The sequence below is a fragment of the Bos indicus x Bos taurus genome, chromosome 8 (genome assembly GCF_003369695.1).
Source record: "Bos indicus x Bos taurus breed Angus x Brahman F1 hybrid chromosome 8, Bos_hybrid_MaternalHap_v2.0, whole genome shotgun sequence".
Taxonomy (NCBI): domain Eukaryota; kingdom Metazoa; phylum Chordata; class Mammalia; order Artiodactyla; family Bovidae; genus Bos; species Bos indicus x Bos taurus.
In genome coordinates, this window is record NC_040083.1 from 112,776,535 (window position 1) to 112,798,386 (window position 21,852).

The 21,852-nt window shown below is 46.9% G+C and overlaps 2 protein-coding genes across 7 annotated transcripts in view; one reads left to right on the forward strand and one right to left on the reverse strand.

Moving 5' to 3' along the window:
• Positions 1 to 279: 279 nt before the first annotated feature.
• ACP1 (acid phosphatase 1) lies at positions 280 to 14,712 on the reverse strand. 5 transcript variants are annotated; one of them, XM_027550753.1, is made up of 6 exons: positions 14,606 to 14,712; positions 10,322 to 10,395; positions 9,960 to 10,073; positions 3,273 to 3,334; positions 1,391 to 1,496; positions 280 to 1,237 (listed from the first exon to the last, which is right to left on the reverse strand). In XM_027550753.1, exons 1-6 carry the CDS (start codon positions 14,646 to 14,648, stop codon positions 1,160 to 1,162), a joined length of 477 nt encoding a protein of 158 aa, XP_027406554.1. In that variant the 5' UTR covers positions 14,649 to 14,712; the 3' UTR covers positions 280 to 1,159. The 5 variants fall into 5 exon arrangements, 4 of the variants coding, with proteins under 4 accessions (XP_027406554.1, XP_027406555.1, XP_027406552.1 ...); XM_027550754.1 differs by lacking the exon at positions 9,960 to 10,073 and adding an exon at positions 10,121 to 10,234; XM_027550751.1 differs by lacking the exon at positions 1,391 to 1,496.
• Positions 14,713 to 15,384: 672 nt separating this feature from the next.
• SH3YL1 (SH3 and SYLF domain containing 1) overlaps positions 15,385 to 21,852 on the forward strand; it is a 61,513-nt gene continuing 55,045 nt past the window's right edge. The window contains exon 1 of one of the 2 annotated variants that reach the window (XM_027550748.1): positions 15,385 to 15,468. In XM_027550748.1, coding sequence (XP_027406549.1) covers position 15,468 — 1 coding nt within the window. In that variant the 5' untranslated portion in view covers positions 15,385 to 15,467. The remainder of the gene's footprint in view (positions 15,469 to 21,852) is intronic. The other variant, XM_027550749.1, reaches the window with a different exon arrangement.

The window sequence follows — 21,852 nt, forward strand, 5'->3', positions numbered from 1 at the left end:
GGTCACCAGCTATGGACAGGGGTGAAGACTCGGAGAACCGCTGTCCCTCATCGAGCCCTCCATGCAGAGTCTCTCTTGCGGTCCCAGGCAGCTATGGCTGAGGGCCACCAGCTTCTCCCATGAACAGATGAGTCAAGCGGAAGCAACATGCTTGCTCAGCAGGCCCGCTCCTCAGGCTTCTGCCCGACCCTGAGCAGACAGGCACACCACACCCCAAACACAGGGACAGGGGAGCCCAGGCGTTCCGACTCTCGGTAAAAAAGCAGGCAGACACCAGACTTGCACCTCAGTTGTATTTTTGTAATTTCCCCAGTTTATTTGAGAACAATTTTTTCTGACATATATTCATATGAATTTTAGATTAGTTATTTCAAAGTGTGCACAAATTATGTATATTTCCCTATAACCAGGCACTGACAAAACAATACTTAATATATTGATATTTAAGCATTCCAACATAAAAGGGCTTTTTCCAACTTAATACTTTTCCCACACAAGGTGATCTGTAATTGACATTCAGGCAATTGTACGCATGTAGAAGCAGACACAGTCCCCAGCTGACCATAATACAAACCAGCACACACGTCCTTCTCCGGGACATAACTACATTTCCAGAGGCAAAGGGGTTCCAATGGGAACACATAAGGTGACTTCCTCATGAAACGAACCACACAGACACAAACTAAGAAGGAGTGAAGGTGCTGAGGAGGAGTCCCACGACCCTCGCTCCGTCCTGTCCTGAGAGTGCGCGCCTGGCAGCTCACCGCCGCTGGGCGCCGGCCGTGGAGAGGCGGTGCCCGTGGAGAGGCGGTGCGGCAGGGCCCGTCCACAGCGGGGGCAGCGCAGGCCCCCGGGGGCGTCTCACTTCCCTTCACGATGGTCTACTGTGCTGCTCCACTATTTCGACGGTTCCACTCTTTTTGTAACTGGGGCATAGTGGGAAGTTTAGCTAGTCTAAGGAACTCTTACCCCACATAAAGATTTTTTATTTACTCTTTCGCCAAACACAAAGACTGATTTCCATCTACAATTATTTTTTCAGGTAGGAAACAGTGAGTCAACTGAAGAGAGGGCTGCGGCCTTGGCTCGGAACGGTGACACTGTTGACACTGGACACACGGCCTGGGGGGACGAGCCTGGGCCACAGCGGGACGGCCGGTCAGCGCACCTTCTCCAGGAAGGCCCTGCAGCACCGCACGCACTGCTGGTAGACGGTCTCAAAGTCGGCGTCGTTGCCCTGGAAGGACAGGGAAAAGGGAGAGTAACAAAACCACTCAGGAATTCGCCTTCAGGGAGCCTGCCTCTGACCCCCGACGGCAGGCACTCACGCGGGCTCTCTGTACGTCGCCCTTGTCTGTGAGCATCAGGATGGAAGTGAGACCACACTTACATAATAGGGATCTTCAATGATAAGTTGTTTTTGTGGATCATAGCTCCCGAGCAGTTCGATTTTCGCTCTGCAGTTTTTAACTTGATTACTTTTTCTATTCAAATCTCTGTAAAATTGAAACATGAACTTAGTTTTCTGATCTATGGCTTCCAGTTAAACTGGGACATCTGCTAGGGTTTTATGAAGTATCCATATCAAAATCCAGCAAAAGTGACCTGATTTAAAAAGGAAACCAAACACTCGGCAGTTGGGCACAGCCTCCGGGTGCCTGCCCCCATGGGCTCTCTCTCCCAGGCAAGGGGGCTCCGACGGCAGCACGTTTACACAGGATGTGCTCCCTCAGGTCGGACAATAATTAGCCCTCTCCTCTGAAGCACATGTTCAGAAAGACCCAGGGTCAGCAACTGAGCAAGAAGACAGGACGGAACTCAAAAAGCCACAAAGACAGGTCCCAGAGGGTGGCAGGCTCCCTGGGGAGGTGTCCTGAGCGGACCCTACAGCCACTCCGTCTGCTTCCAGCTCAGCCTTCTCACTGAGCTTTGTGGGGCCTGATTAGCAACCTCCACAGGGGAGGCCAGCGTCTCACAGGAAACCTGCAGCCCTCAGAGCAGAGCCTCCCCGAGAAGCCAGGAGGCTGAAACAAGAAGGGCGGGGAGGACTGGGGTGGCAAGGGCTGCACCACCAAATGCCAACCACCTCCGAAACTTCTCTAATAAATATGCACACAGAGTTCTCTATCAAGATACTGCTAGAGATAATACTGATAAGCTATTCAGCGAGAAAAATGAGGCCAAACAAGTGAAAAACAAAAATAGAAAATTTACGCATTTTAATGAACTTAACGAAAACCTAGTAAGCTTGGTGCATCTGTGCCTGACCACCCCACAACAGCGACTCAAGGAAAGTTTCTCTTAATTAAATGCATGCACATTTACGGGTTAGCAGGGAAGCAGTCAGGGTGGTCCGGTGCTCACGGGGAGGGCTGGTCTCTGTCCCCTTGGTGCGGGCAGACTGTGACAAGCAGCTCGGCGCCTGTCTCGCAGCGGGCACACGGCCACACAGTCCTCTGAACTGCCAGATGCACCGTATTCACTCATCTTTGCACCCTCGGCACGTCATATCATATTGTTTGTTGGGTTTAATTTCCACACACGTGGCCCACCCTAGACTTCACAAGAGGCCCAGGTGACCAGTGCTAGGCACACACCGCTGAAGAAATGCCACCAGGTTCCTTGTCACCCAGATTTAGGTCGTGAGGGTCAAACCCACGTGAGGTGGGGGTGTGACTCAGGCCATGCAGAGCCGAGGCCTGAAGCCCACCACGTCCACCCCGGAACTGTGAACCCGGGCACGTGACGAACCCCTCTGTGCCTCCAGTTCCCAGTGACGAGATGGGGCCAGCGTGCAGACTTCTGGGCTAGTGCTCTGGTGCGCAGAGCCACTTTTGTCTAATACCTTAATCTGACAGCTTTTGTTTTTAAACTGATTAAGGGAATCAACAATTTAAATGGAGTAAGACGACTTTTTTGGCCAGCCTTTCCTTCGGGGTGGGGGTGGGGCAGCACTAAAGGGGAGTTAGATGAGACACAGTAAAGCACCCCGCGAGTCATCACAGCAACAACAAAGGCTCTCTTCTGCAAAACAGAGTCACCTTACACACCAGACCTTTCCTTGTCAGAAGGTGTGCCTCAATGCAAACACACCTGTGAGGCTCAATTCTAAATGACTCTGGATTTCTCACTCTTCTAAATAAATAATTCTGCATACTATGACCACCACTATTTATTAAAAGTTTAAGGTAATAAAAAATCATTTGGACAACAAACTGCCTGGCCTATTACTGAAATGAGTTGAAGAGAAATACCCTTAAAAATGTGATTACCTCAGATTGCTCTCATCCATACATAGTATATAATCAAAAGTGACAAAGTCTTCTTTGGTAACCTAAAAGCAAATGAGAAATCAAAACTGTTTACATTCAGACCAATCAAGCCTAGAGGACACAAAACAACTTAAAAATAAAAAAAGCTATACTGGAATCTGCTACTAATTAAGTTAAATCATTTAGGGCACTTTAAAGTTAAAACAGAGTTAACCTATTAATAATTTCCTAAAATTGTATTACAAAGAAGTTTTATAAAGTTTCCTGGGGTAATCATAAGATAGTATTTTATAGTATGTGCATGCAAAGCTTATACTTCATCTTAGACTTCTTAGAAACAAAGTGAAATACAGCTAACTTTTTATACATTCCATATCTGAGTCCTGTTCTTCACTCTCCAGGCACTCATTCTGAGCCCCAGTGACGGGTGCCCACTGCAGGGCAGACACTGGCCTTGTGGGGCTTCCCCCATGCAGGGCGCGCAGCTCCCAGGAGTGACTGTCTCATGGAAAAATAAAGCAGAGCAGAGGGGAGAGGAAGCTGACATGTAAGTGGGGCTCAGGGATCTAAGACAGAAACGCATGAGTGACACTCCCTGGATCTTCTTTCTCCTTACTGAAAGTATATAATTTGGACATGACACAGAAGAGAGTGCCGCTCTGTATTTTTACTAATTCTAACCTAAACTTGGCATTTTTTGACATTTGTAAACACAAGCCTGCTAAAATATAAACGAAAAATTATTTTCTGATTTTTTACTGTTATAATGACAATAAAAAGAGCAACTATATTCAATTTTAATAACCTATAAGGGAAGAGAATCTGAAAAAGAATATATATAATAGAATCACTCTGCTGTACTCCTGAAACGAACACAGCATTGTAAGTTAGCTATATGTCAACTAAAAAAATGGCAGGAAGGGAGGGAGGGAGGAAGGAAAACATGCCCCAAACCAAAGGTGGAAATAATTTCTAGGAATGTTATTTCAATAATCATCTTCATCACTAAAAAAAGTCCTCTGAAATACAGTGGTACAGTGATAACCACAAGGAAGATTCTGATAATCTGGTTAAGAGAAGTGATACTCGACTATAGTCGGTGTTGCAACAGAACAATAAATATACTCATTTTCTGTTAAAAATAATAAATTTTGGCTCTCAGTATGCATTTGCATTAGTTTTCAGTATACTATATTAATAAAATACTGGAATCAAATTTTGTTCACATTCCCAAGGTACTAGATTATTTCAAAATGTTTTAGAACAAATATTACAAGTTATTTCCCCAAGTTAGCTGTCTGAAAATGTCCTGGGATTAAACATTGTTTTTAATTTTGCAAAGACTGTGACTGCAGATCCTAAAATTTAGTAACTGACAGCTACATGTAGCTACATGATGTTAAGATGTTAAAATAACTGTCAAAGAATTGACAATTAAAGAATGCATGGTAAAGGATTTTCGCTTGCAGCTATAAATCAAATAGCTGTGACAAAACAACCCTATTGCTAGAAAAAAACTAGAAAACGCCCATCAAAACTGAACACTTCTGCACAATCATTAACACGCTCCCATGATGGCCAGGCTGAAAAATCCCAAGTGCGTGCGCAGAGCCAAGCGTGCAAACCTGGGGACTCTCTGCCGCTGTAGACAAGCCTGGCTACTTGAGAGGCTGACCTGCCAGAGGCAGCCGGCAGCCTGCTCCCACCCCCAGAGCACTTGCTGACCCTGCGCCTAGGCTTGAGGTCGGAAGAGAGATCTTAAACTTCTTGGCTGCAGAACGTTTTAACTCTTAAAATATTTACCGAAGTTATTAAAAGTAAAACTGTTATAAACTGTTTGCTTAAAATAATAAAAATTCATTACTTGTTATTATAACATTTTTGTAAATGAAAAACAGCTATATTCTCCACACTGAGACACAGGGAGGAGGAGAGCTGCACTGTTTCACATTTCTGCAAATTTCTGTAATATCCACATATTCAAGACAGGTGGTTATCCTGTGTGCTTCAGCATCTGATTGGCTGAAATACGCAAACTCAGCCTCATACAAGTACAGAGTTTAAAAGAAGGCTTTTTACACCCATTGTATGACTGTGGATATTCTTTGATCTAACACCAAAACTCATTCAGCGGTGGTTTCTCACAGGTTACCTGCAACGTGGATTATGAAACCACATCAGCAAGCTTCTCCTACTCTGCCCATGTTCACTGGTTAGTCTGACCCTTTGAATGGATCCCTCCCTCACTCATACATTTTGACCTCAGGACCGAGGGTCCCTGGACCCCACTGTGGGGATCATGCTTTAGACTCACAGGAGGGGCTACCAGCAGTATCTGAGGACACTGTGATCATCACAATGGGGGGGAAAGTGGGTGCTCGGCATCAAGAGAGTAGAATCACACGGCCTCCCGGGCCACGAGAAGCCTGGGCAGAAGCACCAAAGGACAGCCAGCAACCTCACCAGCTGGAGAAGCTGGAGGTAAGGATGGCAAGACGGCCAGAGGAGGAGGGAGACCCCAGAGAGGGAAGCCTGGTCCCCACAAGGTCTCTCTCAGAGCGCCCGATGAGCTCCTAACAGACTCAGCTCAAGAAGCCAAGAGGACAGGGGGCCGGCGGCAGCAGGCCCAGGGAGGGAGAAACAGAACTCAGCCTCCAGACAGAAGCAGGCCACCCGATCAGGTGGGGTCCTGAGTTCCCCCGAGAGGAGCTGGCCAGGACGGCCAGAGCCCCGTGAAGCAGGATGAGCTCCCAGTCAGCTCCGAACCAGACCCTCCCCACCAAAGTGAAGCCCCAACGGCAAAGGACCTGAACCCAGAGCGTCCACACGGCTCACACATCATGCTCAGCATTTAATCCAAATCAGCACAGAAGCAATAAACAAAGCAGGAGAGCAGACTCACAGAAGACCCAGGTGTCAGTCACCAGACCTTATTTTATTGGGTTGGCCAAAAACCTCATTTGGGTTTTTCCAGAATGTTACGGAAAATTCCAAACAAACTTCTTCCAAACAAACTCTTGTCGTCGTTGTTCAGTTGCTCAATTGTGTCCGATTCTTTGCGACCCCATGGACTGCAGCACACCAGGCTTCCCTGTCCTTCACTATCTCCCAGAGCTTGCTCAAACTCAGGTCCGTTAGTCAGCGATGCCAGCCAACCATCTTGTCCTCTGTCACCCCTTCTCCTCTCACTCTAATCTTTCCAGCATCAGGCTCCGTTCCAATGAATTGACTCTTGGCATCAGGTGGCCAAAGTATTGGAGTTTCAGCATCAGTCCTTCCAATGAGTATTCAGGGTTGATTTCCTTTAGGAGTAACTGGTTTGATCTCCTTCCAGTCCAAGGGACTCTCAAGAGTCTTTTCCAGCGTCACAGGTTGAAAGCATCAATACTTTGGCACTCAGCTTCTTTATGGTCCCACACACATACATGACCACTGGAAAAACCACGGCTTTGACTATATGGACCTCTGTCGGCAAAGTCATGTCTGCTTTTTAATACGCTGTCTAGGTTTGTCAAGCTTTTTGGCCAACCAAATAAACAGCTATAATCAGAACTGTTCAAAAAAATACAGGGCAAGACGCATAATTTTACCCGAGAGCTGGAACCAATTTTTAAATGAAATAAAATAAAATTTATTAAATAAAACAACAGACATCAAATATTCAATAAAGGCTTATAACAGTTTGAAAACACAGAAAGATTAGTACATCACACAACACGTCAGTAGAAAATCTCAGACTAAAAACTGAAGTGAAAAGGATGGAAAAAGTAGAAAAGTCATAAGAAATTTATGTTTAAAATACATTTAGGTTGAATTTCAGAAGAATGAGGGGAAGAAAAATATACACAGATAACAGCCCAGAATTTTCTGATAAAAAACTGATAAAAACCATCAAGACACAATTCAGGAAGTGAAGCTGACCACATAAAATTATCGGAAACTACACACCAAAGAAAAGCTAAAGACAGCAGAAGAAAACGACAGCAAGGGTAGGAAACAGCAGAATCAGGGTGGAGCAGATGGACCCTCCCAAGCGGTTAGAGCAGAAACGCTGTCGCTGTTTGGCGAAAGTTTTCTAAGTGAAGAGAATGTTAGGCCACCTGTGTTACGAGGCTGCTCCACCCAGAGGTACTGATAAACAGACTGTCACTAACTGTGGAATGACACCGAATCCACAAATGAAGATGACTGAAGCTTTGCTAGGAGCAATATGGAGAATCTCACAAAGGAAAATGCTGACAGAAAGATATGCACTAGAGGATCCCACTGCCATACAGGCAGGAGGTTAGAAGGCATTCTGAGTGGGGCCCTCTGCAGTAGAGGGGAGCTGGGATGATGCAAGACGCACTGAGCACCCAGACATCTGTGTACGTGTCAAACAAAGTTGACTAAAAAGGAAAGAGTGTATGGTAAGGAAACAACCCCACAGAACTAACCGGATATGAGTTCACATAACCAGGGAACTGATTTACACGTGACAGAGAAAAAAGCACCCTAAATGTATTTTGTCTGTTAAACTCAGGTTTAGTAGAAGTATTATAGTTCTCATACAAGTTGTGACAGGAAGAGGAAACCTGTAAACATTAGAAAATGCTAAAAAATAACAAAGATCTGATGTGATACTGACATATCTTACTAGGACTTTGAAATTTAAAAAAAAATCATCGTTGAGAATTTTCTTAAAAGCAACAAGGAAAAGGAAAAAGTAGTTTATGTGGAGATACTACTTCAAAAACGGGTAATAATTTCATAAGCAATAACTTCCTAGCTTTGTTTTTTAAGGCATGTGTATTTAAAATACTTCATTTGTGTACATTTTTATTATAAACTTAGTGTATGAAAAATAATCTGACCTTAAAAATAGAAAACATGAAAATATGATTGCTCATAATTCTCAAGGACTACTCAAAATATTTAAAAAACAGAAAGTAGAAATTGGCAAGGAATCCAAAACCTTGAAGAGATTAGAGTGCAGAAATGATATAAAAAATGTTTAATCTCTGTCCAGTGAAATTCCACTTAAGAAAGGGTTTTTAAAATAGTTAAATAGTAAATTGTTAACACACACAGTCAATTGACATAGCCAGAAAATTAGTTCACAAATATCTCAGAATAAATTAATCTAAGACAAAAATAATCTGTATATTACTAATTCCTGAGACATAAACGTGTTAGAAGTATTTCTATAGCAATTTTGTTTTGTGAATTTTCTGGCTCACATTCCACCAAATAAACCTGTAATTAAATCCAAGTTCTACTACTTGGCAGCTGGGTAACCTTTAATAAGTCATTTATTTTCTCTCTGGAAGTGCTTCTTGATCTGCAAAATGTGTTTATCAACTACTTCCTCCCATAATTGGTAAAAATTAAGACATTAAGATGCATGGCAAAGCAATCTGCAGTTTTAAGTCGAGACAAGATTCAGTGTAACAATGACTAAGGGATCTTCATCCAGTTTTACAGCAAGTTCTGCTTTAAGCACTCGTGCTCAGTTACAGTTCCCACGCTGCCAGCCACACTTACAAACATGCAAGGTATCTGACAAGCGATTTGAAAATATTTGGCTTCTCGTTTTGAAGGCCTCAAAAGCTCTTCTCCAGGCGTGGGTTCTCATGCTCTGACACCAAGCCACAGCCCTTCTTGGGCTGTGCGTGGTTCAGCTGGAATCCCAGTCCACAGAGCTGTACATTTTGTTGGGATGATACAAAATGAAGTTTGAAGGTTTTAGACAGGTTTTTTAAAACATCCAATTGAATCTCCACAATATAATCGTACCGATAAAAGTTACAATTCCTGCAGAACAACACAGCATCAGAACGAAGCCTGTTTCTGCAGAAGCTGGTCCCATGGCTACAGAAGTTCCCGGTGCCAGCACCCACCGCAGCTTCTGCACAAGGAGGGACAGGGCTGGCTGCCCGTGGGCCCGATGTCTTGCCGGGCATGCCACCATGGACACCTCTCTCCCCCACCCCACAGGCCCATGTGAGTCTGGAACCCTACAGGCACCCACCAGACCAAGTGGCTATTGAAATGTGTTATAATTTAAAATTCAGCTCCCATCACACTGGCCATACCTCAAAGGTGAAGAGCCACACGCAGCTGGTGGACTCCACCCTGGAAAGCAGGTGAGATGCACCAGCCTCAATGTAGAATGCTCTCCTGGGCCACACTCCAGAAGCCAAACTCAGAAGTAAAACTGCTGTGTGCAGAATACGCATCCATAAAAATATCAGCATTACCCTGTACTTCCAAGGCACTTCACAGCTGGAAATGTTTTTGTATTAATAGCAGAACTGTATTCTATTGGGTTGGCCAAAAAGTTCATTCAAGCTGTTCTGTAAGATGTTGTGAAAAACCCAGACAAACTTTGGGTCAGGCCAACAGCAGCAACCTCGTGATGGAAGCAGAGTAAGCCGCCTGGACCAGAACATAAAAGGGCACCAGAAACAAAATGGGGACGACAGCGCAGGTCACCCAGCGCTCGGTCAGGGCTCTGGACCTTGTGCTCTAGTAAGCCAGTGCCAAGGTCAGGCAAACCTTTCAGAACTGTGGACCCAGAACGGGTGCACTGTGGCTGCTTCAGCCAACCCTACATAAACACATTCGTTACAGGTAAGTCTCACTAAGCTTTCACAATTCTCAGGTTATGGGATCAATGTATGAGAAATTAAACAAGGTTTCTTCTACCTGTCTTGCTTTATGGGCTGTGTTAATGCCATGATTTCTTAGGCAGCTCACAGCTCTTGGATCTGGTGACCGGCCCACGTTCCAGTCAGAAACAGCGCCACTGTCAATGACCCACTGCAACATAAAACACACAAGTGCACTTTCAAGGTCAAGTACGGTACCTGCCGGGCAACGTGACTCATGGGGATACCATGCTTCCTCATGCAAGCCTGCCCCCGAAAATCAGGAGGGTTTCCTAGTTCATACGTGGATGTCGCTGCACTGTCTATCCTCCACTGCAGGAGAAAAAAAGAATTCTTTTCACAATTTTCTGCCCCAAAGCCAATCAAGTTGGCCTCTTTAAGACAGTGAACAGTACTTACATTATCTGAAATGTTTTGATCAGTTACAAGTTTCCTGAAAACCGCTTCTGCGATGGGCGATCGACAGATGTTACCTTAAAAAGAGGTGGGGGAGCAGAGAGTGAGCGGCTGGTTTGAGGGAAGTGCAGGTGCCGAGCCCAGCACAGCACAAGCGCACAAGACTTCACACAGCTGGGGCAGCGAGGAGGCAAGGCCAACGCTCTTCTCTGCGGTGACTGTGCTACCAGCACGTGGCAGGACCCAGCAAGACGGCTGACCCAACCCCACTCCATGACTTCAAACCAACTGTCCAAACACACAAAGTACAAATGACAAGGACGTTAGAAATCAGAAGTCAGGACCAAAATCTTCATTTTTCAGTTTGCTATCACTAACCCAGAAGCTAACCATGAAATCAATGAAGTGGGTTGCAACCAGTCTATTTTAAAATGATATAGAATAGACTATTAAAATATATACTTTCAAGTATACTACACACAATAAAGCAGTATGTTGTTTCATAAAATACAGAAGCAAATACATTTAGGCCTAACGGTGGTTCTACACAGACTTCTACTCAAGGACCTGGGCAGAGCCCCTGCTTGAGTGCCGTGCACCCAGGAGCCGGCCAGCTTGGTAGGGACCATCCTCCAAGCCGTCCAGTCTGCCCAGAACTTTTATCAGCTGCAAGTTCATGGATTCCCAGGACCACCCTCAGTTCAAACTAGCTGGCCACAGTTTTGGGGGTCTGCACCTGATGTGAAGAGCTGACTCACTGGAAAAGATCCTGATGCTAGGAAAGACTGAGGGCAGGGGGTGAAGGGGGTGACAGAGAATGAGATGGTTGGATGGCATCATCAACTCATTGGATATGAATCTGTGCAAACTCCAGCAGATAGTGAAGGACAGGGAAGCCTGGCGTGCTGCAGTCCATGGGGTCACAAAGAGCTGGACACGCCTTAGTGACTGAACAACAACAGGTTCAATATTTCTCTAAAAGGATTGTAGAATTCAGGAAAATGTTATAGTTTCACTATTACAAAAAGACACAGAACAGAACCAGCCGAACTCAGAGGGCACATCGGAGATTCTGGAAGAGTTCTAAACAGGCAACTCCGGTCTTCAGGGACAGGTCACCTTCCCATCATCCACGTGTGACAATACTCAGGGTACTGTCAATCCAGGATGCCACCCGAGCTCCAGTGCCAAGGACTTATCGGGAATAACTACAATTAATTTACAGCTTAATTAACTATAATTAAACTCAATTAAAACAAGAAAATAAATGCTGGTAGATACAAGAGAACAGGAAAAGAAGATGACAACAACATTTCTTATAAGAAAACAAGAACAGTTAGGCTTGGTTTGTAAAGGATGAAAAGTATCTATCAATAAACCCTGATTAACTGTCGGGAAAGGCCACCCGGCGCCACTGAGCTCTCATCTTCCGAGGCGCTGGCTGGACATGAGCAGCACACACCCTCCAGTCGGTCCACTGCACAAAAGCACCCAGTGCTCGGTCTCGCCAAAATAAGCAGTTCCATTCTTTTCTGCTGTCACCCTTACTGACGGTGAACATGTGACACTTTTCTGCACTTCAATCTGAAAAAGGTCCACACAAATGCTCTGAAGGAATAAAACCTTCACCTTTCGGAAACGCACTGCTGTTACTGTCCTGCATACAGGCTGCCAAGTGAAATGGTAGAGTGACCTCAAATCCCGTCAGAACCCACGTCTCACCCCCTCCACAGCAAAGCTCTGGTCCAACACACAAGCTCTCGCAATGGTGGGCCTCCCTCCTGTGGCATCGCCCTTCTCCAGTCCAATCTCAACACAACAGCTGAACTTCCCACCTCTGCTCAAAATCCTCCAAAGGCTTAACTCACTCAGTGATCCAAGTCCTTACACAACCTCACCAGATTCTCCACAGGACCTACAGTGGGTCTGAAAACTAGGAGTCAGGACCCACCACCTTTGTATACAGTTCTCAATGCTAAAAATAATTTTTACATTTTTAAGCGATTGAAAAAACTCAAAAGTACAGTATGTTGTGACATGAGAATATTATACAGAATTCAAATTCCAGTGGGCACGACCAATCACACTGAGCATGACCACGCACTGGCTAGGGCTGCTCCCGCACTACTTCCGGTGTGAGCGTCGGAGCTCAGTGTATTTGTTCTCTGGCTCTTTAAAGGGTTCGCCGACTTCTGCCTCAGAACACTCACTGTTTGTGCACCAAGAATGGGACAAGTTTCGGATCCACTGGGCGCTGAGAAAACAAGTCAACATTACCTCCAAGTCCTCGGGAACTGAGGTAAGTCTGTCCAGAAGCAACTAGGGCACCGGGCCCAGTGCTGCAGCTTCCCTGCTGTGTCGTGAACATGGCCAGAACCCTCATTTCAGAATCTTTCACCTGCTTTCCTCCAGGTCCAGGATGCTTTTCCAAAATACCCTATGCTTGCTTCCCTACCTTTTCCAAGTCTTTCTTCAAATTGCACCTTCTCATTAAGGCCTCCCCACAAAACCCTTCTAACAACTGCACTCCACTCCCATCTGCCCTTCCTGCCTTAGTGTTAACACCAGCTGACTGAGTAGCCAAATACTTGATTGTTGACGACACAATGTGAACTCTGGAGAGGCAGGGATTGTTGTCTGTTTTCCTCACCACTGTATCCCTAGCACTCAGAACAGTGCCTGGTACCATGGCAGTTGCTGGAAAAAGAAAGTGTATGGAAGAAAAATACACACAAGCAGCTATCTCCCATCAACAGCCAGCAGAGTGCACTACGTCAGCCTAATCAACACTGCTAAGTAAAATAAGCACAGCAACGGATCCCTACTAGCTACTCAACATAGACCCTTTAACAAAGCTGCTGAGTCCATCAGTCACCTTCAGTGTAGAGCTTAAAATCAAATGACGCCCATTGTCAACGTGCAACAAGGAAGCCTTTCAGTTTTTCCTTCATAGATATTCAATTCCACAAATACTTGGTGAACATATTTTGTCTTAAAGCTGTAAACAGAAAGAAAAATAAGCCACAGTCATTGCAGCAGGCTTTCAAGTAATTATAATAAAATTTGTGTGAGGAAAGATGTCTATAAAGGGTCATGGGAACAATTACCTGTACCAAGAGGATCTGGAAAAAGTAAAGAAGGGAATGCTTGGGTCTGACCTTTTAGAAAGAGTCTCCTGGAAAAATGCAAAGTGAGTTCCCAGAAAGAAGTACACAGTGGAAGGCACGCTGAGCAGCTGTAAAGCAAGGGAGCGGGCAGCCAGAGGGTGTGTGGGTGGGAAATGGGAAACGGGAAAGGCCAAGCAGATCTCTCGTGGTCTTCCCTAAGAGCGCATCTGAAGAGGACTGGAAAAGCTATTATTCTGCAGGAAGTGCAGACTCATCCAGAGCTTTTTATGGACTACTGGCCATTTAGGTCTTTCTCTCTGGGAATTAAGGAGATGGAGTGGAAGTGCTGAGATGCGGTATCAAAAGACGAGTCCCAAAAACTAAAGGGACACTGAACTCTATTTTAAGAAACGAAAGCTGATTGCTGAAATCTTAAAAATGAAATACTTCCGAGCTGGAAAGTACCTGAAGAATTAAAAGGGAGAAAAATACCTTCATTTCACGTACAGAAATACTGACACATCGGGCTGTTACACAGCGACCTAGAGAATCACATCTCCCGGGTTTGAATTTTACAAGAAATCCTAAGCCTTCGCACCCCATCTGCCTTTAAAGTGCGCTCCATCTGGGAGCCTGAGGCAAGTAAACAGGCCAGCAAAGTAAACAGGCTATCATGGGTCTCGGCTATCAGCAGACCCTTAAAGGTCAGATCAGTTCAGTGGCCTCGGGTTTACCTGTAGGGGAAGGAATTATAGGCAAGTACATGGGGTCGCAAAGAGTCGGACACGACTGAGCGACTGAAGTGAACCGAACTGAACTGAACGGCAAGAGCCCCGGCTTGGAGTGCAGATGCTGCAGGTGAGCGGGGACCCGGGCTTGGGAAGACTGAACAAAAGCTAGAGACCCAGACCTGCACAGAGGAGTCGGCAGGCGACAGAGGTTCTGACTCAGACACCGGACTTAGAACCAGGCTTGTCAAGAGCACCCCACGTACAGAGCCGCCCGGCGGCCGCGGGGAGCAAACGAGGGGCGCCGCGCACCGACCACCCTCGGGTCTCCCCTCTCTGGCCGCCTCCCTAGCACTTTCCCTGGTTCAGCGGCGCAGCGCAGCTCAGAACGCATGACGCCCTACCCAGCCCTCCGGGAAGCTCAGAGCGGGGCTAGATCGGCGCCGTCTCACCCAGACACACGAACAGCACCGACTTGGTCACCTGCTCAGCCATCTTCCCGCTCGCGCAGAGGCGCCCAGTAATAACGTCGGAACGCTTCCGGCGCGGCGCATGCGCACTGCGAGCGGCCCGCCCGTGCGCCTGCGTAGTCCGGCGCCGACCTCCGGGGCGAGCGGGAGGTTTTGCGCTCGCGCAGTCTGGCCCAGCGCCGCGGCTGGAGGCGGAGCCGCGAGCCACCTGGAGGCCGTGGGGGAGGGGACGGCGGGGCGGCGCAGAGAGCCACCTGAGCGGGGAGGGCGCCGGGGAAGAGCGGGGTTCGGGCCGCCGAGTGACCGCCGGGGCCGGAGAGGGCGTAGCCCCGGGCTGCAGGGGCTCGCGGAGCCGCAGGGCGAAGCCAGCGCGGCGGGGCCTGCTCGGTGCCCGCTCGGTGCCCTCGGGTCCTTGCAGAGCGCTCAGGTGAGCGCGCGTCAGCGAGCCACCACCTGCACGTGACGGCCGCCCTCGGGGGCGGGTCCACTCGCGCCTCCCGAGACCTGGGGCCCCGCCCCCGCCCGGTGGGATCGCCGCGCTCGGCCCGCGCCGCGCGCGACGGCCGTGGGCTGCGCGCTCGTCGACGACGGGCTGGTTCCGGGCCCGAGGGCAGGCGCGCCCCCTAACTGCGAGCCCGTACCAAGCGCTGCTCCCCCGGCGGGAGCGTGTGGACCTGCCCCTCACCTGCCCCAGGTGTGCGCCGCCCACAGCGGCCTCACCTGCCCAGGTGTGCGCCGCCCACAGCGGCCCCCGCCCGGAGGCGGAGCCGCGGCAGCGCCCGTCCTCTGCCCGGGCGCGGTCCACAGCGCCGGGGCGCCGGAGCGGGCCAGGCTCGGGGTCGCGAGTGAGTAGGGGCGTCGGCGCGGGCCTCTCCTGGCCTCGGGCTGCCCCCGGGCCTCGGGAGTCTCGCTGGGGAGGGTCAGTCTTCGGGGGAAAAGGGAGAAGCTGTGTCTCTGGGATTGTTTGCTGTTGCGCGTCTTTTAATGCTGTCATCCCACAAGCTGTCAGAAGTTAAAAGGACTCTCCACAAACGTGGTTGTGATGCGGACTCAGCCCCCGTCGATTCGATAAACAGACGCGCTCTTGTTTCCAGTTTTTACGGTTATCATTCATTTTATACGATGTGTAAATATTTAAAGCTTGAAAAGCCAGGTATTAGTTGCTGTCCTTTCCGTTTCCTGTGTGTAAGTGCAGGTCATTCTGGACCTCTGTAAGAGCCGTCGGGGTTGAGTGGGCCTCTGACTCTGGCAGGAGTCCGGGTGCTGCCCTTGCTCCGCGACCTCCTGAGGCGTAACTGCCAGGCCTTCCAGGCTCGCTTAGGGCAGACTGACTGCAGCCCGGCTCTGAGAGCCCTGGACCCCGGTATCTCTTTGCTGTGGTAGTTTTTCCTTGTTTAAAGAAGCAGGAAACTGCTCTGAGTTGGTAGATGACCAGGCGGTAATGAGATGGAGCCTACTAGCTGGAAATGTGTCGTTTTCACTTCCTCTCAGTTGGAGTATCGCCACTGCTGCTGCTGAGGCTGAGTCGGAGAGGATGACACAGACAGGGGACCCCTGCCACAGACAGTAGGAAGCTGATGGCCCCCCAGAATGTTCTACCAAAGGGGCGAGGTTTCTAGGTTTTATTTTATATACAGAACATGCAGTGTTCTGCATTTTTGTCCTCATGAGACTTTTATTGGGATGTGAGAGATGCCTGAGTTAATAATGGGTTAGTCAGACACTCTGCACACACCCACCTCTGAGAAACAAGTCTCCAGTGGTATTGTTTAGTTCTTTGTGTGGCTTGCTGTTGAAATACCTGTGCAGTGACCAGCTGGAGGTTAAAGAAAGTTATTACTTCCAGCCTGTTTATCATGCTTAAACTAAGGAGAATTGGTTGCCTGGTTTACAAATGTTCTATTTAAACAAAGATTCTATAACCTTAGTTAATACTGCTCCTCATCTTTTGAAAGATTAAAAAAAATATTTAAAAGAAATTGTTGCTCATCAAGAGTGGTTTGATGCTTTTATTGCATTTAGGAAATTTTCTCAGGGAGTTTCTCTCTGTTTGGAAATTAGGAAGTGGTGTTTGGAAAGAAGAGACTGCCGACAAGTCAAGGGGATGCTGCTGCCGTGTCACTAAGTGACCGGTGAGCACAGACGTCTTTCTCCAAGTTGCCTTATGAGCAAGTAGTTGTGGTAAGACGTCATCCTGTGCAGTTGAAGACCTTAGCACACTGAATTTTTATTTTCTTTGGAGGAATCAATTTTTCACAGTCAGTGATCGAACTAGAGTGGCATATGTAGCCTTACTCTGAGCCAGGATCACTCTTCAGTTTGAGAAATGGTAAAGCGAGTATAAGTCAAGGGTCTCCTTACGCTGGAAGTTATGGGTCTCCTCACTCCATACTTCTGTCCCCTATCCAAAGCCTGCAGTCAGGGAACAGAACAGAGGCAAAGGCCGTGATAATGTTTGGGGTTCAAGTGATCAATTTGGTTTGAAGTTTGGACTAGAAGGTTAATGACCTGACCAGAGGGGCCCGTTTTGATTTCTAGAACTGACAGACTTTGTCTCCTTAAGACAAAGGAAGCAGTTAAGCCTGGACCACAGAAAGATAAGAACTGGTTTAAGAAACAATGGCCATAGTTATCAGGCAGTGGTGTCCATGATGATATACTAATAAAGCTAAAGGCAATATTTCAAGGATTTTTGAAAGATCACATATAAAGTTTCTTTTAGCTAAGATTTATAGCCAAAATAAAAATTTGTAAAAAATTTCCTGTAGATAGCCTTCTCGTAATTGAGACTCTGTTGAGGAAAATAATATATTGGATGCTTGTCGTCAACAGAAGGAAAGTTTGGAAGCCCTTGAAGTCTTACAATGTTGAGGTGCTGGGAGGGGCCATTCCTCTCCTGCATTCATTCCAGACCTCTGAAGGGCCAGACAGGAAACTAGTCAGACTTCTCTCCGAGGTGGCAACTTTCTCTAAGTAGATTCTAATGTCCTGGTTGTCCCCAGTGCCCCCAGCCCTGAGTTTAATACCCTCTGATCAATATGGAAATTATTTCTACATCTTAAGGTCGTTTCAAGGTTTTGAGGTTTCAAAAGTAAAAAATTTCTCCTTAGTATTTTAAAAAAGTCCTCTCAATTAAAAAAAAAAAGACGACTTAGTATGGGGATTTTCAATTATTTTAGTTACTTTTTAAAATTTTATTTTATTCTTGGCTGCACAGGGTTTCTGTTGCAGGGTGTGGGCTTCTCATTGTGGTGGCTTCTCCTGTTGCGGAGCACCGGCGCTAGGCACGTGGGCTCAGTAGTCGTGGCTTAGTTGCCCTACAGCCTGTGGGATCTTCCAGGACCAGGGATCGAACCAGTGTCCCTTGCATTGCAAAGCAGATTCTTAACCAGTGGACCACCAGGGAAGCCCTATTTTAGCTACTTTTTAAAGGAAATTTTGCCTCTATTTTCTTGGCTTGAGGTTTGGCAGCCATCCTTCTCTTAGGAGGGAACTCAAATATTTATATATAATTTGCTTTGCCTTGGAATTCAAGAGACTTAAAACTTTTATGAATGTTCAGATGCAAACCATAACGTAATAGTGACCTGTATCTTCATAACTTCAGCAACATAATGATACTAACCTGATCAGACCATGCCCCTCTGCCTTATGGTCAGCAGAAGAATGTGGAAGAGCCACAGCATGATACTGAGGACTGGAATTGAGGCTTGTCTCCAAATCATTATTGTTACTTGTTAGCTCTGACAGAGAAATTCAGTGTACACAACTATGGTTGGGCAATGTGCTTTTATTAGAGATTCAGTAGGATCTGTGCTATTCAAATGCATTAGGCAGGCTCTTCTGGAGTTCAGCTGAACATGAAGCTGTCCTCACCATTGCCAGCCTTGTGACACCAGTTCTCAGTGACCAGGGCTGTGTCTGGCACTCAGGCTCAGTGGTCTGCAGGCATCCCAGCTGGATCTGAATTCCCCAGCCCAGTAGCTTCCCTTCCCTTGTTTATAAAAGAGGCTCTGACCTTCCCTAAACAGGATGTTTGCAATAGCAACTCTCAACATGGAATTTTCTTGTTTAACTGGTTTAACTCTGCTTGGTTGATAGAGTTCAAAGTAGAAGGTCTTTTGAGGGTAGGATTTATGATCATTTACTAAACTTTAGTTGCACGTTCCAGAAAGTCTGATCCAAACTGGCTTTAGCAGAAGAGGATTTTACTGCCCCTGTGCCTGAAGAGGGGACTTCCCAGGTGGTGCTAATGGTAAAGAATCCGCCTCCAGTGCAGGAAGCGCAAAGAGACTGCAAGGGCTGCTTGTGGCTTCAGCTGTGGCCCAGCCCCGGCTGAAGCAGAGCCAGCAGAGCCCGGCTTCTCTCTAACTCTAGTCAAGAGCTTCTCTGCACAGCTCTGCTCTCAGGCTCTCCCCAGTGGTGAAAAAATCTTGCAATAAGTCCAAACACAAAGACCTGCAAGAAAGTTCTGACAGCTCCCACACAAACCCGGCTGGATGTTGGTGTGGATCAGCTTTGGTTACAAAGTACTGCTGTGGCACAGGGAGGACACTTGTTCTGATTCAGCAAACGGGTCACCTGTCCTGCTCTGGATGCTTCTTTAGGGGGAACAGACAAACTGCTGGTCCCCCCCCCCAAAAGACATATTTAGCAGCCAAAGGAACCAATTTCCACTGCAGTTTATTAATGCAAGGCAGTGAGAGAGACTGAGCATCTGTGTGCTTTGTAAAAGCACTCCTGACCTGCGAGGACTGCAGCTAAGCATGGTAGACTGGTATGTGGATGAGTCTCAAACCACACACTCAAGTGCCAGAAATGTAAGCATTTTATCCTGAGCCCTCACGTTCAGTCACTTTTCAGAGTGGGTTTGAGAAGAGGAGTTGGGTCTTTGCCATCTCTGCCCAGTCAGGTTTGCTTTTGGTCTTCAGTTCAGTTCAGTCGCTCAGTCGTGTCTGACTCTCTGCGACCCCATGAATCACAGCATGCCAGGCCTCCCTGTCCATCACCAACTCCCAGAGTTCACTCAAACTCATGTCCATCGAGTTGGTGATGCCATCCAGCCATCTCATCCTCTGGCATCCCCTTCTCCTCCTGCCCCCAATCCCTCCCAGCATCAAGGTCTTTTCCAGTGAGTCAACTCTTCGCATCATGTGGCCAAAGTACTGGAGTTTCAGTTTCAGCATCATTCCTTCCAAAGAAATCCGAGGGCTGGGATTCAGAATGGACTGGTTGGATTTCCTTGCAGTTCAAGGGACTCTCAAGAGTCTTCTCCAACACCACAGTTCAAAAACATCAATTCTTCGGCGCTCAGCTTTCTTCACAGTCCAACTCTCACATCCATACATGACCACTGGAAAAACCATAGCCTTGACTAGACGAACCTTTGTTGGCCAAGTAATATCTCTGCTTTTCAATATGCTATCTAGATTGGTCATAACTTTCCTTCCAAGGAGTAAGCGTCTTTTAATTTCATGGCTGCAATCACCATCTGCAGTGATTTTGGAGCCCCCCAAAATAAAGTCTGACACTGTTTCCACTGTTTCCCCATCTATTTCCCATGAAGTGATGGGACCAGATGCCATGATCTTCGTTTTCTGAATGTTGAGCTTTAAGCTAACTTTTTCACTCTCCTCTTTCATCAAGAGGCGTTTTAGTTCCTCTTCACTTTCTGCCGTAAGGGTGGTGTCATCTGCGTATCTGAGGTTATTGACATTTCTCCTGGCAATCTTGATTCCAGCTTGTGCTTCTTCCAGCCCAGTGTTTCTCATGATGTACTCTGCATATAAGTTAAATAAGCAGGGTGACAATATACAGCCTTGATGTACTCCTTTTCCTATTGGGAACCTGTCTGTTGTTCCATGTCCAGTTCTAACTGTTGCTTCCTGACCTGCATATAGGTTTCTCTTTGGTCTTCAGTTATCATTCATTCTGAAGATGATCCTTGTTGCATTCACAAGGTCTGACACTCCAGCTCTCGGATGGAACAACGTGGAGTTCCCCGCCACAGGCACAGCTGGCTCTCCTGTGCCTTCTGGGCAGAAGTGGTCTTAGTGGGGTGCGCACCATTTACACTGGAGCCGCACACAGATCTCAGCTTTGGTTTGGTTTGGTTTTGTCTTCCCTTTCCCATGACAACTTTGAAAGGACTATTCTAGGGCACCATACCACTTATACCTTACTACCCCCTTACCCTCTACTCTTTTAACGTCTGGGAAATGTTACAGAGTCTGAGAGGTAGGGAACCTTAGCTCTTATTCAGCACATATTCTTCTAAACCTATTGGATTTTCCAAGTAAATGAATCTTTCCTAGTCCACACAGAGATTTGACCTTTAATTCCAAAAAATCACAAATACTTTATTCATTTAACAAATATTTATTGGGCACTTACTGTATACACTTAGGGTGTGTGCTGGAGATATTACACCGAATAATATAGTCAATGTGCTTAGCCTGTGGCACTTACACTGTAGAGAGATTAGGTGAGAAAGATTAGATAGACAGGGTAGTGATATAGCCCATGTTGTTGTTGTTCAGTCGCTAAGCAGTGTCTGACTCTTTGCGACCTCATGGACTGCAGCACACCAGGCTCTGCTGTCCTTAGCTATCTCCCAGAGTGCTCAAACTCATGTCCATTGAGTCGGTGATGCCATCCAACCATCTCATCCTCTGTCGTCCCTTTCTCCTCCTGCCTTCAGTCTTTCCCAGCATCAGGGTCTTTTCCAGTGAGTCAGCTCTTCATATCAGTTGGCCAAAATATTGAAGCTTCAGCTTCAGCATCAATCCTTCCGATTCAGGGTTGGTTTCCTTTAGGATTGACTGTTTTGATCTTGCAGTCCAAGAGTCTTCTCCAGCATCACAGTTCGAAAGCATCAGTTCTTTGGCACTCAGCCTTCTTTATGGTCCACCTCTCACATCTGTACATGACTACTGGGAAAACCATAGCTTTGACTATATGGACCTTTGTTGGCAATGTGATGTCTCTGCTATTTATTACACTATAGGTTTGTCATAACATTTCTTCACTAGTGGATCAGATGGTAAAGAATTTGCCTGCATTACCGGAGACCCAGGTTTGATCTCTCGGTGGGGGAGATTTGCTAGAGAAGGGAATGGCTACCCACTTCAATATTCTTGCCTGGAGAATTCTATGGACATAGGATCCGGGCAGGCTATGTCCCTAGGAAAACAAAGAATCAGACACCACTGAGCAACTAACCCTTTCAC

Bases quoted from the DNA above. Each gene is read 5' to 3' on its own strand.
- ACP1 (XM_027550751.1), bottom strand. From the start codon at position 14,648: ATGGCTGAGCAGGTGACCAAGTCGGTGCTGTTCGTGTGTCTGG. The intron at 3,335-9,959 runs GTAGAAGAAACC...ATTTGCTTTTAG, and splicing joins CAGCCCATAAAGCAAGACAG to GTTACCAAAGAAGACTTTGT. The intron at 1,238-3,272 runs GTAATCACATTT...CTGTCCTTCCAG, and splicing joins ATGGATGAGAGCAATCTGAG to GGCAACGACGCCGACTTTGA.